The following is a 19,518-nucleotide window of genomic DNA, read 5'->3' on the forward strand; positions in this document are numbered from 1 at the left end:
GGTGAGTAAACAATTACTGAATTTTTATTTTTGGGTGAACTATGCCTTTAACCATGAGTGGAAGCGATACCCCCTTTTGGAGTTAGCAAACCCCTTTTGGATTAACCACGCCCATTCTGGATTAACCACGCCCACTTTGGGAGATTCTGCCCCCAGCAACAGGCTGTTGTCATAGCAAAAAAGAACAATAAACTACAAATGTGATCAGAAATATCTTTAAAAGCAAAAATTATATCTTGTATATTATTAAAAAGCAGAAACTCATTGAGTTAGCATTGCAATTATTTTAAACAATTAAATATTTTAAGAGGAATGAAAAATACAAATGCAAATTTCAAAATGCGTTTTATTTACAGCATCAAGTTGAAACAGTGGGTAGATGGTCATTTACAGTGCAGACAAAAATAAACCAGTCCAGAGGGGAAATGTTATGTACACCAAATGCACCACATTAGAAATGGTCCAAAAATAGACAGACAAAATTACAAAAAGACCTTTAGAGTGAACCAACTCAAAGGATTATTCCAGGTTCAAAACTAAATTAGCTCAATTGACAGCATTTGTTGTGTAATGATGATTACCACAAAAATGTATTTTGACTCGTCCCTCTTCGTCTTTTAAAAAAGAAAAAATCTGGGTTACAGTGAGGCACTTATAATGGAAGTGAATAGGGCCAATTTTTGGGGGGGTTAAAGGCAGAAATGAAAAGCTTATAATTTTATAAAAGCACATTTCTTCTGTTAAAATTTAAAGTTTTTTAAATTGCCGTTTTATGTCTTTTGGCTATACTTTTGGCACAGCGAGTATTTAAACTTTTATGGAATTGCCATTTTAATTGCTTCAACCCAGAATTTTTCTTTTTCGGAGGGACAAGTAAATATTATGCAACAAATGCTGTCAACTGAGTTTAACTCATACTGAACCCAGAATATTCCTTTAACAGGTTTGCAGATATAGTTTCACATAATATGAACAGTCTTGGCCAACTGATCTCCATTGGATCTCCTCATATATTATGATAGCTTTGCAGTTTTATCATAATATATTATTATTATGTGTGTTTACTTGTAACAATAAACTAAGCAATGTTGGGTAAAATAATCTCAGATAGGATCTTGATTTTATTGCTTTTTACTTTTATTACTTGTCTTAAATATAAGCATTTATTAATACTTATTTAGATCCTTTTTATGTAATCCCATTAAAGCTGCAGTGCATCACATCCTATATAGATGTAGCTGCTTTATGTCACTTTATTCTAAATTGAAATTGCAAAGTTTCAAGACTTTAAAATAACCATATAAAATGTGTTAATACACATATAAGAAAACTTTTTAATCTCTTTAATCTCTATGTAATTAAAACATGAGCCATGCCTCTGCACACACATTACTTTCAGCACTGTCAAGAGTAACATTTGTTATTTACAGATCATTTACTGTAGGGAATACAAAAGATATGATGCACAGAATTGTGAAGGATCTTCTTTTACAAATCTTTATGATTCTCAGCATACGTTTGGGAACTTTTTTAACGTCAACATTTGAATACCTGTAAAACGAACAAGTTCTTTTCTAAATACTCCTAACTCAGTACAGATTAGTTGATGGCAGGTTTTCGTGATTATCTTGCAACAGCAGCATGTAGGCACAAAAATGTATACCTGATTGGTCATTATGCTCCTTAGAAAATCGATTGGACATCAAACTTAATATGTCACGTCTTTTTGGCAACACCTCTGTTTTGTAGGCAATTCATTATTTTGAACAACTATTTGCCGTAATTATGGTTATTTCTACTCAAAAGTTATACGGAGATGTTGAATTCTGTCAATACAATATTTAAAATTATTTGTAACTTTTTTAAAAGTAGCAATAAATCCAGGTATAAATGAATGATGAGAGACATGTAAATATCAAAAAATGTGTCTGAATTCGCCCTATATAACCACTGGAAGGCCTTTGGCAGAAGAATAAAACTCGCCATTTTTAAAAATAAGATAAAACCTGTATACCTTTATAATTTCTTCAATTTGAGACCCAATGTGGCACTGATGTAGTGATTGTGAACATAAGTTTACCTCAGAATAAAAATGTTTAAATTCAGATCATTTTTAAGCATCGCTAATTTGTAAAACATTCATGCAGAAAAACCCTTTGTCACAATGTGATATCTGTCCAGACACCTTAAATGACCAAAAACATAGCCCAACATACCAGTTTTCTCTGCAAATATTAAAAAAAGAAAAGAAAAAACAAAAACAAAAAACAAAGCCTTCTTATGCTGCATATGGCAAACAAAGAGGCAAAATGAATCTGCATAGATTAGAAGACACAGTAACCAGTACTATGAGAGATATGCTTGAAACTTCAGTAACACAATTTTTCCACCACACCACCAGATGGCAGTACCAATCAAAGATCAAGTCAAGGTTAACCGATATAAAACATACAAATTCTGGATCAGGGCAGTTCAAACCAGTGGGAGAGGGTTCCTGATTTACAGTAAATGGGACCTCACACACAACACACCACTATAAATGAAGTGGAAAAGCCAAGCATGTTTCGAAAACTCTTTTTCTCTCTTCCTTAGTTGTGAAGGTTTGTCCATATACATAAAACTTTAAACACTGACATCCAACAGTCACATAGGAACTCTGATTTTGCTTAATATAACATTTTAAGACAAAAGCACAAGTTCTGTTAGATAACAAAAGCAGCCATCAACTTAAAATACTGCAGCTCACATTATGATTGTTTGAGCTCATTATCTGTTTTTCGTTGTTGTTGTTGTTGTTGTTTCTTCTAAATCATCCAATTAAAGATGTGCCTGCTTTGGTTTCTACAAGACGCTAATTGTGAGAATACTGAAAATTTTCAGAGCCCCTTATACTCCCTAACAAGGAAGTGAAAAAAGGAAGAGTTAAATCAGACATAGAGCTCTATCTGATTAGATTCCAATGGTCTGTGCTCCTCAGAACCTTCCGGTATTGTGCTTTAATGTAAAGTTCAAGTAAATATCATAAAACTGTTCTACGCGCTTAGAGATCTCCGTCCTCGTCAACCCTCGACCCATGCCCATTACTAAGGAAGGCCTCCTTCTCTGGCGATATAGAGTCCCTGTTTATGGCGCAGGTTGGTTTGAACACATTGAGTTCCTCGTCCATACTGGAATGGACCATAGCAGCTTCATGACTGTGCCATATTCCATAGCCAAAATAGATAATGAGTCCTGGGGAGAACAGAGGGATAACGGAACAAATTACAAAGCACATACTAAAGTGCTTCTTAAGAGCCATTCCTAGAGGCCATTCATAATTGTCAAATGAATGAAAGGCTATTTTTGATCTTTACAATTAGCACAACTCGTGTTCACAAGTAATCAGGGCTGCGTTTGCCAAAAGCATCGTAAGTCTAAGTAGATCATAGAAACTATTGGTGCCATTGGTCTCTAAGGGCAATTTAAGCTTGCAATGCTTTGGGAAAGGCAGCCCAGGCCAGTTTTGAGAGAGTTTCTTGATACTCGTTCTGTGAGCATGTACCTATAGACATCCAGATGGCAAATCGTATCCAGGTACCCCTGTCCAATTGCATCATCAGGTACACGTTTACAAACATGCTTACCACTGGAATGAATGGAAGGCAAGGGACCTGTTGGAAAAAGTAAAAAAGAAATCAATCAATAACTGCAACGCAAGTGCATAATGTGCTAGAATTACCCCTCAAAAGTATTTGGACATGCAGAGAAAAAAATTATGATCAAAATATTAATAACTACAGTCTTAAACAACACAAAATAGGTAGAAATTATGTAGAAATGAATGCATTCATGGAAGATTCAAGAGAAACGAATAAGACTGTAAAGAAGGCAGGATTTATGCATGGCACCTATAAAATCGATTGAATACAATCCCTAATAAAGAACTCTCAGAAAGTTTCCTTCAGCATTACTTAGTGAGGATGAGGAGATCCTTTTCAGTTTCTATAGAAACTTGTATTTGAAAGCGTGGTATAAATCAAATCCTTGTAACAATAGTCATAATACAAGTACATCTAGGTAGATCACTATGATACCAGGCAGTATCTTTAAACCTAAATCCATTTTTTGTCCTTTGATTCATATGCTCCTTTAAATACTTTTGTAAAGAAGGTTAGTTTTGATGTGGAGCAGCTTATCAATGAGAATAACAAGACATTTCATAAGATTAATTTATCTAAAAAGGAAAACGAGGCTTTTACAAGTTTAATAAAAAATGATACATAGAAGAATCTAATAGACTTAGATTTTGTGGATAAATCGTCTAGGTTACGGATGTAACCTCTGTTCCCTGATGGAGGGAACGAGACATTGTGTCGAAGAAGCGACACTAGGGGTCTCTCTTGAGTGCCAAATATGCCTCTGATCTATGAAAAAAGGCCAATGGGAATTAGGCAGACAGTATTTGCATACCCCGCCCTGGACATACGGGTATAAAAGCAGAGAAATACGTCGAGTTCATTCAGGAATTTTCTGAGGAGCCGGAAATGTTCCGGCCACTACAGTGGCTCGGCTCAGCGACGTGGCCGGGAGGAGACAACGTCTCATTCCCTCCATCAGGGAACAGAGGTTACATCCGTAACCTAGACGTTCCCCATCTGTCGCTCACTTCGACGTTGTGTCGAAGAAGCAACACTAGGGGTCCAATTCAAATCACGCCATGCACTGAGCCGTGTACTGCTAAGAGTGGGCAGGTTTTTTACGTACAAAGGCGACCAGTTCTGTCAGACTGCACGTACCCTTCCCCAATGCCCCATAAAAAGTCGTCGGAATCCTTTTGGTTACCCTCCAACCTCTCCTGCAGGAATAGGAGCACTGACCTAACTGCACACCTCTGTGGGTCTTCAGCCCAGGAAGAACACCAATTCGCGAACAAGCGCCACTTCAGGGCGTAAAGTTGCCTGGTAGAGGGGGCTCTGGCTTGGCTGATCGTGTCTACGACGGCAGGTGGTAGACCAGCTAGATCTTCCACGTCTCATCCAGGGGCCAGACGTGGAGGTTCCAGAGGTCTGGGTGCGGATGCCAGAGTGTGCCCCGTCCCTGAGAAAGAAGGTCTTATGAGTGGGCCAGTAAGGAGCCACTAGGGTGACTTGTTCCTCATCCTCCCTGACCTTGCACAGCACCTGTGCAAGAAGGCTCACTGGGGGGAGTGCGTACTTGCGCAGCCCCAAGGGCCAGCTGTGTGCCAGTGTGTCTGCCCCGAGGGGAGCCTCTGTTCGGGAATACCAGAGCGGGCAGTGGGAGGTCTCTCGGGAGGCAAACAGGTCTACCTGGTCCTTGCCAAATCGTTCCCAAATCAGCTGAACCGTCTGGGGTGAAGCCTCCACTCTCCACCGGGCCAGCGTTGTCTTGACAGTGCGTCCGCTATCACATTGAGGTCGCCGGGGATGTGAGTGGCACGCAGCGACTTGAGTCGCGGCTGGCAGTGGTGGCTCAGTGGTTAAGGCTCTGGGTTACTGACCAGAAGGTCAGGGGTTCAAGCCCCAACACCACCAAGACACCACTGTTGGGCCCTTGAGCAAGGCCCCTGAACCTATCTGCTCCAGGGGCGCCGTATCATGGCTGACCCTGCACTCTGACCCCAGCTTAGCTGGGATATGTGAAAAATAAATAATTTCACCATGTATATGCAGAAATGTATGTATAATGTGTGACAATTGATCAATTTATATTTATAAAGGTGGAGACGACGGGTGAGTCACGACATGTGGCGGGAACGTACGCCACCTTGGCGAGCAGACGGGGCATGGCCCATGGCGGCAGGCTTGCAGCGGGGCAGGATATGCGAGATGGCCTCCGTCTGTTTCTTCACCGCGGAGAACTGCTGGGTAAGGTCCTCGATGGTGTCGCCGAACTGGGAGACAGGGGCGTTGAGGAAGCGCACTTTGTTGGCATCACGCATCTCGACAAAGTTCAGCCACAGATGATGTTCCTGGACCACGAGAGTGGCCATCGCCTGCCCGAGTGACTGCGCTGTGACCTTCGTGGCTCTGAGGGTGAGGTCGGTCACTGGGCGCAGTTCCTGCAGCACGTCGGATCAGGGCTACCCCCGTGCAGATCTTTGAGTGCCTTGGCCTGGTGGACTTGCAGGAGGGCCATGGCATGCAGGGCGGAAGCGGCATGTCCGGCGGCGCTGTAGGCTTTGGCCGTCAGTGACGACGTTGTCCTACAGGCCTTGGAGGAGAGTACAGGGCGACCCCGCCAGGTGGTAGGGTTTTCAGGACACAGGTGGAGCGCAACAGCTCTATCCACCTGAGGAATCGCCATGTACCCATGGGCCGCTCCGCTGTCGAGGGTTCCAGTCCAGCCCCACGCTGGCGGCGGCCCGGGCAAGCATATCGGACATCTGCACGTGAGCCTCAGCCTGGGCGTGCAGGCCTGAAGGTGGAAGCCCAGGGGAGTCCTCAGCGTCAGACACTGCGCTCTCCGATGCAGCGGCGAGCTCATCCACCTCGAGCTCTAGAGGATAGGCAGGCTGGCTGAAAGGCGAGCCGCTGTTGCCTCAAGCAGGGACGGGAGTCATTGAGCGTGCCGGGGGGCGGGTGGTCTGAGGGGGCGTACCCGGCGGAGCTGCACCCGCTGCCGTCCCCATATCGCCTCCATCGCCAGCCGCACCGTCCTCAATCCCGTGGGAAGAAGGAGCAATGCGGGGGGCGGCTGGAGTGGCGTGCTTTCTGTTGAAAGCGAGCTGCGACCGCAACGTTGCCATGGTCATGTTCTCGCAGTGATCGAAGCGACCAGGGGCAAACTGCACTGCCGTGCAGAGAATGAAGAAAGCCGCTGAAGTGCGCCGTAGATCCAACAGCAGGCAAAGCGTCAGTGGAAACAGGAACAGGTGTGTGACTCGCAGCTGATTGCAACACGACCATCGGCTCCGAAGAAAATTTCTGAATCAACTCAATGTATTTCTTCACTTTTATACCTGTATGTCCGGTATAAAACATGGTATGTAAATACTGGTATGTAAATACTGTCTGCCTAATTCCCATTGGCCTTTTTTCATAGATCAGAGGCATATTCAGCGCTCAAGAGAGACCCCTAGTGTCGATTCTTCGACACAACGCCGAAGTGAGCGACAGACGGGGAACTAAGGACTTAGAAAAACGCTTTTTAAACAGAGGGTATAAGTTCGAAACTCTCCAAGAGCTAAAACACGTGTGAAAAATATGACACTGACAGATTTTTTTTATAAAGGAAAACGAGATCTGATACATCAAATAAATATAATTTTGTTACACAATAGAGCACGATTGCTAAAAAAAAGTCAAATGGATTATCCCAAAAAAATTGGGGCGTTATACGGAGTGATGATTTTTTGAGAGATACATTCCCAGATCTTCCAATGATAAGTTTTAAGAAAAGTACTACCTTAGGTGACAGATTAGTACATAGTTGCTACCACCCACTCATGAAAATAATTGGTTAGGGGATAAACCTAAGGGTTGTTTTAAATGTCACTGATGCAATCATTGCAATAATGTAGTACAAGTAAAAAAAATTCTAGGTGGAAAAACAAATAAGAGTTTTCTAACACTTAATTAACTTTAAAACTACTCATGCTATGTACAGGTTGGTTTTCTATATTGGTAGAACAAAAAAAGTAATGCAAGTCCATCTGCCAGAACATAAATATTCCATTAGAAGGGGTAATCAAAAGTATCATATAGCTAAACATTTTAAAGCAATGCACAACTGTAATCCTACTCTTAAATACAAGGTATTGATCAGAAGTACTTCAATCAGGAAAGGTTTAAGGCTTTTTTGGTTATACAAGTTAAACGCTATGAAATATACTGGATTGAAAGAGTATTTGGATTTGAGTCCTTTTCTACAATTTTGTGTGTGTGTGTGGGTTTATGTGTTATAAGTGGTTGTATTTCTGTTCTTTTGTTAAGTTCATTATTTGTAATATTCCCTTTGAGTAAAATCAAGATGTGACACCATGCAAGGTTCGGAAGTGTGAACTGTGAGCTCTACGCAATTTGCTCGTTTAAACACTATTAATGTCAAAAACCAGTGAGATTCGATACACCCTGTTCCATAACTGTTCAAGGAAGAAAATATGCCAAAGAATTCAAAATCCTCAGGCTCTGGAGACATTAAAAAATACTTGCGTTCTCAAGCTGATGCCCCTGATGCCCTGAGCAAGGGAGCCGATTTGGCCGGAGAAATTAGGGAAATTTGGCAAGAAATGTTTAACATGTGGGCAATGCTGACGAAGGTAGTTTCTGACTTGGAGGATCTTGCTGTAATACGTCGATTGATCACTGCCATGGGAGATTAAATTCACTGAGGTTGTTACAAGAGTGGGGGAATTCGAGAAATGGATTGATTATCCGGAGCCATCAGAGAGGGAATTATCTGCTAATCCACTAGCGACCAAGTTGGATTTGGAGCACGTCTGGGAGAAGTTGGAAGATATTGAGAACCATAGTCTGCAGAATAACATCCGTAATGTTGGAATTCCGGAGGCCGAAGAAGATCAGAATATGGTGAAATTCCTGGGTGGGCTCTTTCTGAGACTGCATGACATAACAGGCCATAAGCTGGAAATCGAGCGAGCTCACATGTTTCCGGCGGCGATCTGCTGAGGATCAATTCTGGCCAAATTTCTGAGATCATCCGATAAAGAGCTCATGTTATGCGAAGAGTAAAGGAAGGCTTTCTAGGATGAACCACAGTATTTTCTTGTTCCCAGAGTTTACAAATTCGACAAGAGAGTAACGTGATCCATTCAAGGAATGCAAGAAACTCAATGGAAGGTTGCTTTTGCACTGATATTCCTGGCCAAATTGAGAATAGATGCTAAGAATGGCCATAAAACATTCACATGTCCCCAGCAAGCGATCTCCTTCATAAAGTCAATGGAGTAAGTTATTTTGTGGTACTCACGTTGTAGCTGAATGGACCGAATCACTGAAAATTCACTTGACTGTCCGAGGAAACTGAGAAACTTTTTTGTGCTGGTTCTGTCTAGCGGATGGAGTTTGTTTTGTGGAGTAACACTCCTTTAGTGACAGTGTTGTGGAGGTATCTGCATGTTCTTTGTGTTTATGCCTCCTATTGGCTGGAGTTTGTTTTGTGGAGTATGTCTTGCAAGACATTGGAATGATCAGGTCATTTGTTGAACTCATGTAGCAGCCGAATGGGCTGGCTCACTGAACATTCATTTGACTGTCCGTGGATAATGAGTGCCTTTTTCCCCCCTCCTGTTTGTGCTGGTTCTGCATAGCGGCTGGAGTTTGTTTTGAGGAGGAACATGTCTTTGGGGCAGTTATGTGGATGAATCTACAAGTGTTTTGTGTTTATTCCGCCTATTGGGTGAAGTTTGTTTTATAGATTATCTTTTGATGTGCAATGCTGTCTCAAAATTTTTTATAGAAACACCAGACTTGAGCAATCACATAGCAAAGTTGTCGTGGGGGCTCTCGTAGGCGTACATGGACTGTTTGAGTTTAGAGGGATGGACGCCAGTTGGTGCTGTCATGTGCAGGGTTATTGTGCACATTTTTCTTTTTTCTGTTTGGTTCTGGGGGAAGATCGGTGTTTGATTGTTGAATTAATGTTGGAATGTGGTCTTTATAATTTTAGTTTTGACACATAATCTATTTTGTGTTTTGTTAATATGAGTGCATTATCTCTCTCCACGTGGAATGTGAATGGGTTGGGACACCCTATAAAAAGAAGGAAAGTTATTTATCTTGTTAATTGTAAGAAATATGATATATTGTTTCTTCAAAAATGCATCTTTCCCCATAGGAAGCTGAAAAATCTGGGAAGATATGAGGTGGACATTTTTTCTTTAGTGCTGACTCAAGTAAGAGCAAGGGAGTCATTACACTGATAAGTAAACATCTACAATTCAAATGTCTCAAACAGATTAAAGATAAATTAGGAAGAGTCATTATTGTTTTAGCAGAAGTTCAGGAGCAAGTCTTATTTTGGCTAATATTTGGGAATTGGCGAGTGGAATTTGCATGCCACTCCCCCGGACATAAGGGTATAAAAGGAGCTGGCCATTCCGACAGGCAGTATCACATGTGGAAGAAGTCCCCCGGTAGGTCCTACCCAGAGGGGTGGAGCTCTACAAACATGGCGATCGGTGGCAGAGGGGGCTCTACCCAAGGGAGATGTGGGTTTACCAGGGAAACCGTACCCTGGAAAATACATCACATGGGGTTAACCACAGGTAACCAGCACCTGTGGAGCACCTACCCCAGTACAGGGCATACTAGCGACAGCCTTCTAGCACCTCTAAGGAACCTGATGACCAGGTCGTGCTTCACCAGGGACTTACCATCCACCGCATCGTGGTGCGCCGCTATAGCGGACATTTACACTTTCAAGGTGGAGGGGGACAGCTGCCCCTGTCTTTTTTTTACATGTCTTACACTGTACATTTAGATTAAAATATTTTATGTTGTAGGCTACAAGAAAATAGCCTTTATTAATTAATTATTAGTAGTTGTAGTGTCTCAGAAAATCTTGCTCATTGTCACATAGCTCTTGTATACACTGAAGCGGCAGTTTAAGATAAACCCAGACCAGCGAACGTCAAATAACTTTTGTCTGGTTAATACTTTTAAAGAAATATTTCCTTGGCCATAAATCCATAATGTAAAATCAAATGAAAGAAACAAGGTGAATATGAATAACACACATTTATTAAAACATAGAAGAACAACAAATAAAGAACAAGAAAACGGAACAACACTCAGACCGAAACTCGGCATTAACATTTCACTTATAATTAGCAGCACAATTAACTTCAGCACAGGCTACAAAATAAATTATGTTATTGAAATATTGTAAAGTGGTCATATGAACTACACAAATGAACGTTTAAAAAATAATATGCAAAATCGAATAGCTCCGCAACGGATGGCGAAAAAATGCGTAAAGAAGTCTATATCTTTCACCATAGACCATGTTTAAATTTCAATGTTTCTGGCCAGAAATACCAACATATTCACTTTATCTGGTTTTAATAAGCTGCGGATTGGAGTAACTACACTACCCGCTGTGCTGAAGACCCGCTCTGATGGGAGTACTGGTAGCACATATGCGTAGATATTTCCGTGCTAATCTTGCCATGAACGGAAACCTTTTGTCGTTCGTTTTCCACCAAGTCAGCGGGTCCTCTTCCCCATCAATGGCCATTTCCTGCAGGTACATGGTCATTTCTGCCTCGACCTTTTGCTCATCAGTGAGTAAAATAACGAAATTATAGTTTTTAAGGGGAAAATAGTATTTATGTAAAGAGATATATTAAAATAAATAGTGCACAACTCTTCTTAAGTGAAAGCTAAAAAAAAAAAAAAAATGCTTCACGTGTCGTGCAACCTACTGATAAAGCGCCGACGAGTCATTAGTTGGGTTAGTAAAATAAGGAAATTATAATTTTTCATATCATTTTTGAAAATTATATGAAATTATATACATCGTCAACTGCCAATTTAGGGGACATCGCCCAACCCTAATTGAACTTCTATGTTTTTTTTTTGTAGAGTTATAAGCCTTTAAATTTTGGCATGCCACTGAAACAGGAAATCTTTAAAAAAAACCTTTAGAGCTTAAAGGGTCAAATCACATTTAAAAAGTGATTTTTAATGGATGTTTAAAGTCAGCTCGCACATGATGTTCTAGCAGAGTAACCACATGTGTAATTCACCACCAGGGCTGGACTGGTAATCTGGCATACCGGGGATTTTCCAGGGATTTTCGCGGCCGATCAGAGGCGGACTGGCCATCGGGAGAACCGAGCGGGCCGCTGGGTCTGCCGCGAAACATACGAATGGGCCGCGATAAGCTAAAATGTGCCATCGCGTTATGCAGAACGGACCACAAAACGTCGCCGCAATATGCCCCCCCCCCCACCCCAACATCTTTTTGCTCAGCATATGTAAAATCCCAGGCTGATTTCTCTTCCCAGTCCAGCCCTTTTCACCACATTAACTATGGACATGTTCAATTAAAGTTTGACAACCAGAAAAAGTAAAAAAAATATATATATATTTTGTTGTATAGTGCAATGGCATTCATACATTTTTATGTGTCGCTTAAGTGTCCAAACTGTTTGGGGTCACTGTATAACAACGGAAAACATGGTGTTTTGTTTTCTGTGTTAAATCATTAATAACCAGCATTAGATTAAAATGTGGGGTTAAATTAAACCGACTCTATAAATAGTAAATCCGCCTCTAAAAGAATGGACATCCTGGTACTTTTTTAGACATGCATTGTCTAGCATTAGTCCTTGTCATCTAACCTTAAAAGAGAGTTTGGTTTTACTCTCTGGTTGCCTCCAGATGATAAATGTGAGTACGAGACACACAACGAACAGGACGCAGAGCATGATGATATTCCACACCGCAGTTCCACCCTGCACAGCAAACAGGCTGAAGGCTAGAATCAGCAGCCCTGGAAAAATAAAGAGTTTAGAAAAATCAAAAAGACGAACACCTCCCAATGCATCTTTAAAGGACATCACCAACCAATACAGTACTTTTAATAAAAACTTCTTGAACAATTTACAATTTACATTCACTCAGTCACTTGCGATTACTAGATAAGAATTTTAAAAAATCAGTTTGATTCAGACTGATTCGCAAATTAATCATTCAGAGGAATTTGTGAACTGTTTTGAGTAATAAATTGACAATAACCGACTTAAAGGAATGATTCACTCACAAATGGCTTGTAAATGAGTTTTACACTACACAAGCTCTACAAGAGAACAATATCTATCTGATGAGATATTTTGAGCTGAGCTTAACTAAACATATAGGCCTTTTCAATATAGAAATTTACATGAAGACCTGGAAAACACAATTTAAAAATTCCCTGATATTTCAAGGTTTTTCCAGTAGGAACCCTATAAAACACTGATGTATAGGATCTGTACAATATATGGAATCACATCATGGCATACCAAGCAGACTTGTGCAGACGTTAACGGCAAAGCCAGACAGGATGGAGGGTTCTGTGATGTCAGGGAAGAGCAGCGTTCTGAAGCTGAAACGCTCTTCTATACCTGGAAGAATCCCCAAGCTGGGTGTGCTTATGGATTCACTCATCTCCAGCTCTTCATTTGTGTTCGCTATATCATATGGCTGAGAGAAATGCTCGGGCTGGTACCTGTAGAAAAAAATTATATTATAGACTAACATTGTAAATAGCCTGACCGCAATGACAATTAGCTCTTAAAATGAATCCATATAAAGAGATGTATGTTCATGTGTACAAAATTATTGTAAATCCCAACCTGAGTACTAGAACACAGGCAGCGACCAGTGTGTAGGCCAGCAGTGTTCCTATAGACATCAGATCAACCAGGTCCTTTAGATCAAACAGGAAAGCCATGATGGCTGCAGAGGAATGGAGAGAATTTGATGGAACATTTTGAATGTTCATTTACATTCATTGTGATCCTAGGCAATGAGTACAGATTATAAAATTAGAATATTGAAGAGTGGAACTATTTAGGCCTACATGATTTATATTAACATTTATAAAATTCAAATAAATGCACTAATCACAAATAGGGTCAAATTTGGCATCACTGTGGTGTCACAGCATTACAAACACAAATATAATGTTCTTTAGAGAGAGAACTACTATATATGTGGCAATTTTATATTTTAAATATAAATTAATATGTTTATTTTAATGTTTATTGCTAGAAACTAACAAAATCACAAAACCTTTTAGTTTTTGAAATGATTTTAAATTGTATATAGAAGACCACATTTTTCAAAATTGCAAACCACACATACAGTAAATAGAAAATAAATCAGCTGAAGAGGATGAGCAATATTAACCTGAAGGTTAAGCCCCCCTTCACTGAAAATTTACCTGATTTTTAAAGAAATTCATGCCCTTATTTTGTACCCTATTCGTTGACAGTGCCAAAAGCATTACCAAACTCTCTAAATGCATGAAAAGGAAATGCATGAAACCATTCAAATCTATATAAGTCTATAAAGTTTTTACTATGGTAAAACTGACGTCACTGCATCATATGTCATGTTTGCGCAATAAAGAAAATAATTCCAACACAGGCTGTCTTCGAAGTCTTTTATACCAGGAAATTGCTGGAATTGTTTTGAAATGACAGGGGGAAAAAAATGGTGAATCCAATTACATGTAACTGCTCCGTGTTTGTCTTATAAACATTCCGTTTCCAAACCCCTCCCTATAGATATGAACAGACTGATGTTTTTATCAGCAACAACACAACCCACTGGAGCTGACACCAGAATGAACCTTTCATTCCCATTCCGATTAATGATTTTCATTCTGATTCCTCTTAATGATACTTTTGAGATACAAAATTACTAAAAGATTCAGAAAACTTAAAATGCAATTCTAATCGCATTTACTGCCCTCAGCAGTCTGTTGACAAATAATGAAATAATTTCAGATTTTAATAGAAAAGATAACAACCAAAATATATTTATATACAATTCTTGTAAAAGGTGTGTTTACAAATGGTGCACTTGGTCCTATATATGTTCATTAATTCAATGTATTTTTTACATTCATATAATACCATTTAATTAAAGAAACCGTTATCATATAAACACCCAAGTCAGTAATTACACTGATTTTGAAGTATCACAGGCCTTAAAGGGATAGTTCACCCAAAAATAAAAATTATCTCATTTACTCACCTTCAGCAACAACACAACCCTGATGTGTATGAATTTTTTTCTCCAGCTGAACACAAATTAAGATTTTAAGAAGAATATCTCAGCTCTGTTGGTCCTTACAATGCAAGTGAATGGTGACCAGACATTTCAAACTCCAAAAATCACATAAAGGCAGCATAAAAGTTATCTATATGATTCCAGTGGTTAAATCTATACCTTCAGAAACAGATCAACATTTAAGTCCCTTTTCACTATAAATTTCAACTTTCACATTCTGAAAGTGAAAAGGCAGATTTAAAGTAAAAAGGGTGGAAATATTGATCAGTTTCTCACCCAAAGTGATTGCATCGCTTCAGAAGATGAATATTAATCCACTGGAGTCCTATGATTACTTTTATGCTGCCCTTATGGGGTTTTTGGAGCTTGAAAGGACTTGTCACCATTCACTTGTATTGTAAGGACCAACAGAGCTGAGATATTCTTCCTAAAATCGTCGTTTGTGTTCAGCATGAGAAAGAAAGTCATACACATCAGGGATGGCATGAAGGTGAGTACATGAGAGAATTTTCATTTTTGGGTGAACTATCCCTTTAAGTACACATAACACAGTAACAGTTCTTGGTTAATTTAACACGTTGGTTCAGTAAACAAATCAGAATAATTCGGTAACTGTTTTGAATGATTCATCAAGTGTTTTTGATTCGCAAGTGAACTAGCTGTATGTTTTGCACTGTAGATTCAGCCGTGGAGCTGAATAGTAGTGAAAAATGCTCCAGAATTATTGGCACGAAGAATGCATGTTTAACAGAAACAAGAAAAAAGAAAAAAATTTGGATTCATTATCTTTTTTTTTCTTAATTTAAAAATGTCTGACTAACAACCAGTCCTCGGTTCCCCACTCTACTTACCAGATATGACCCCAGCAGTTAGAGTGGACATGATGGGCGTCTTCCTCTCACTCACCCTTGCCAGAAACGAGAAGAGCAGACCGTCCCGGGCCATGGCAAAGATTATACGTGGGAGGGGGAACATGGACCCCAAGAGACTGAACATAGAATGATGGTTGCAAAATGCAACAAAATAAATGAATTAAGGAAGAGAGCAGAAAAGAAAAGAAAAATAAACACATGAGCCTATTGGACAGCTGCCAGAGACTGTATCAAAGGCAGAAAGGGAAAATCCAGTTTATATATGAGGAAAATAGTTAAACGAATCTCAACGTAACTGTAGAGGGCAGGCTGTGGCATACACTGGCATAGGTCTATGCCAAAGAGGTTCAGTGCAGCGGAAACGCAGTTATTCCATGCAAAAAAGCATGCTCCAGTGCGACGGATGTACAATATCGCAATTGTAACGCGACGTCAGTAGATTAGTAACATTAAGATGCTCACCTGCGACAAAGCCTGATGTTATAGTGGCTTGTATTGGTGTTTTTCTTCTCTCGTTGATTCTAGCCATGTATTTGAAGAGCAGGCCATCGGTAGCCATGGCCCAGAGGAGACGGGGCATGGGGAACATGGCACCAAGCAGGCTGCCGCAAGATATTAAGAAAACAAACCATGCCATGCAAAAAAGAGACACAGACATACTGCATTCACTTGCTGTGTTGGTGTTATTATAATAGGATTGATAACATTCTTACAATATGATTAGCACCCAAACACATGCCACAAACAGTCCACCACCATTAATCAGAAGTTGGATTAGATCACCCAGGAGACAAAGGTCTGCAGAAATGTCTATTGATTTGCAAGAGCTTAAGCATCAATCTCTTGGGCATTAAAATGGAACTGAATTTTGAATTTGATGGAATAAACTGATGATTTCAAAGGTGAAGTGTGTAATTTTGGCAGCACTAGCATCACCAAACAGAATTGTGAAAATATTGATCTGTTCAAAACAGGCCTCCTAAACAGAGCACTGTTTTGACAGAGAAACAGAGCCAAAATGTTACTCTTCAGAGCAGTAAACCTATGAATAGTCTCAATGTGGCAAACTGTAATTTGTTTGGCTGGTTTTACAAAATTATTTTTTAAGTGCTTTAGATAAACTATTTGGGGTTTTGTTTGAGGCACTTAACAGCAAGTACAAAATATATCCACAAACAGAATTGTATACAGTATTCTGCGATGCACCAATTTCTGAGTTATGCCAGTGAAATAATTAGTTACTACTTACTAATTGTGGACGAACATAAATGGGCTATTCCACGAAAATGTCCACCATACCCTGGAAAAATGCTGATTTCAATCTTATTTCAATTTATCATGCAGCTTTGATGGGAATTATAACGTAATATAATATATTTCAGAGGTCGAAGTCTGCAGATTTCAAAGCATTTTGAATGGTTTCTCCTCATGATGTAAGTGCTGCTCTCACAACTGTCACATCCGTAACGAAGAGATGTCACATCCGTAACGTTGGTTTTCCCCATTTATGTGAAAATGACAATGAATAAAAAATTCCTATTACATGTTCTTAAGAGTGCCAACCCTTCTAAATTCTGTGGCTATTATTATTTCTGGATTGTGCATTTCAGTTCACAGATTTGTACACAAACGTCCTTAACGCAAGCACATTTCCCAATCTAAACTGGAAATAAACTTGACCAGACTGAAAACTTTCTGATGTCTGGACTCTATTTTCAAGGGTCTGTGATTATACATACAAATTGTTTGATATACTGGTAATGAGTACATTATATATGAAAATACATTTAACATTATCATTGAAAATGTTACATATATAATGCTGGAATTGCCCAAATTCTGACAGTCTCATTTCCATAATAATTTTTTTCTGCACTTTTTGTAAAAGCGACACAGACTATTTCAGATAATCCCACCATTAAATGACATGATAAAACAAAATGAACTGGCTGGTTGATTTACACGTCGGCCAAACAATCTCTTTATGTCTTAGTAGGCAGTTCTTTATGGAGGACAAAACATGCAAAAATAATAAATAAATACATAAATAAATGTAATAATAAGAAAATAAATAAGGGAATAAATGTCTTGATAAAACAAATATAATTAGTTTTTAATTAAAGTTATTCCTGAATGTTTTTATTTTTATTCTTTCATTTGTTTTTGTTTATTTATTATTATTTATTTATGCATTCATTTATTTTTAGATTTAATTATTCCCACCTGTATTTATTTCCATATTTAAATATTCCCACATAACATAAGAGCTTAAGTCAATCCAAGATTTACTGGTTATAACTACAATCAGAAAATAAATGGGGAGCTGTTTCTTCAACAAATCCACAAAATGAGCAAGTTTCAGAAATGATATAATATTACCTTATGCTTTTCTTTTTTTACTTTACTTTTTTACTATACTTCATATTTTGATGTCCGCAAATCCATACTATTGTTTTCTGTTGTTATGAATGTTCATTTTAAAAGATACAACCATGCTTCATTTCCCTGATCGTTTATGTATGTATGTATATATAAGTTCTGCAAGAAAAAAAAAATCTATAGCTGACGCTTCACATATATCTAGAGAGTTGCGCAACTTGCGAATTAAGTCGTTAACCACACATCAAATGAGTATGTTTCATTTAGAGTAGAGGTGCTTATTGATGTTTTAGGAGAGCTGTATGCCGGTACGAATGTAGAAGCACATTCTGGATTGTTAAACACTGCAAAACGTTTCCTGCATATTCAAAATCTGTGCAAGTCAGAGGGTGTTAAAGTGGGACGTCCATCTGCTTCCGATAAGTACTATTGAGCTCTTAACCAATGATACACTGGAGCTATGCAAGGACCGCCTCCCTCATTTCCATGTTGCACACAGAAAAGTAAAAATAATATTTATAAATAAATAAATATATATGGGAATATATAAATATGGAAATAAATATATGTGGGAATAAATGGAAATAAATATATGTGGGAATAAATGAGTGGTGGTGGTGTAGTGGTCTAAAGCACATAACGGGTAATCTCGTAATCAGAAGGACACTGGTTCGAGTCCCACAGCCACCACCATTGTGTCCTTGAGTAAGGCACTTAACTCCAGGTTGCTCCAGGGGGATTGTCCCTGTAATAAGGGCTCTGTAAGTCGCTATGGATAAAAGCGTCTGTCAAATGCATAAATAAAATAAATAAAAAATAAAGTTAAAAATAATTATAGAAAATAATAAAGGAATAAAGTCATACAATAATAAATTCAGGAATAAATGTAATTAAAAACTAATTAAATTTGTTTTATCAAGACATTTATTCCTTTATTTTATTTTTTTATTATTAAATTTATTATTTTTGCAGGTTTGGGACTCCATAGTTCTTGGCCAGAATAAGCTGCAAATTTTACCAGACTTCATGACGATAATCTGGCTAATGCCACATCCACACCCTCCATTACCACAAACTTTGGAAAACAATGCATTAGGAAACTAAAAACTATTAAAGAAATCTAACATGCATTAGGAAACTAAACACTAAGTATTGTCACATAGAAAAAATTACACACTTCACCTTCAAATGGACTCCAGAACAGGAGTTCTTCAACAGACAATTACAATATATTGAAATAAATTAGGGGAAATGCCAAATCTAAAATTACAAAAGTTTTAATTAATAACTCAGAAATTAAGGAGGTTAAGTAGAAGATCATGCACACGGCCCCTTGGTTATTTTGTAGATTATTCAGAGTATTTCAAATTAAGACAATTCAAAAACAACTGTAAATAGATTTCTATACAACAACATTTGTTTTTTATGTAGGTCATGACAATCACAATAAAAACTGTGGCATGGGGCCTCATTTCCACTCATAGATTCAACTGAAAATAACATAACTGAGAAACAGGATTCAT

At 38.9% G+C, this 19,518-nt stretch overlaps 1 protein-coding gene across 2 annotated transcripts in view; it reads right to left on the minus strand.

The window, feature by feature from the left end:
* Window positions 1-334: 334 nt before the first annotated feature.
* LOC127636790 (high affinity cationic amino acid transporter 1-like) overlaps window positions 335-19,518 on the minus strand; it is a 43,292-nt gene continuing 24,108 nt past the window's right edge. Inside the window, exons 7-12 of one of the 2 annotated variants that reach the window (XM_052117524.1) lie at window positions 16,079-16,218; window positions 13,301-13,403; window positions 12,968-13,173; window positions 12,305-12,456; window positions 3,542-3,650; window positions 335-3,231 (exon numbers count right to left, since the gene is read on the minus strand). In XM_052117524.1, coding sequence (XP_051973484.1) covers window positions 3,041-3,231; window positions 3,542-3,650; window positions 12,305-12,456; window positions 12,968-13,173; window positions 13,301-13,403; window positions 16,079-16,218 — 901 coding nt within the window. In that variant the 3' untranslated portion in view covers window positions 335-3,040. Of the gene's footprint in view, window positions 3,232-3,541; window positions 3,651-12,304; window positions 12,457-12,967; window positions 13,174-13,300; window positions 13,404-15,595; window positions 15,733-16,078; window positions 16,219-19,518 lie in introns of both variants that reach the window. The other variant, XM_052117523.1, reaches the window with a different exon arrangement.

The sequence above is a fragment of the Xyrauchen texanus genome, chromosome 44, assembly GCF_025860055.1.
Source record: "Xyrauchen texanus isolate HMW12.3.18 chromosome 44, RBS_HiC_50CHRs, whole genome shotgun sequence".
Classification (NCBI taxonomy): Eukaryota; Metazoa; Chordata; class Actinopteri; order Cypriniformes; family Catostomidae; genus Xyrauchen; species Xyrauchen texanus.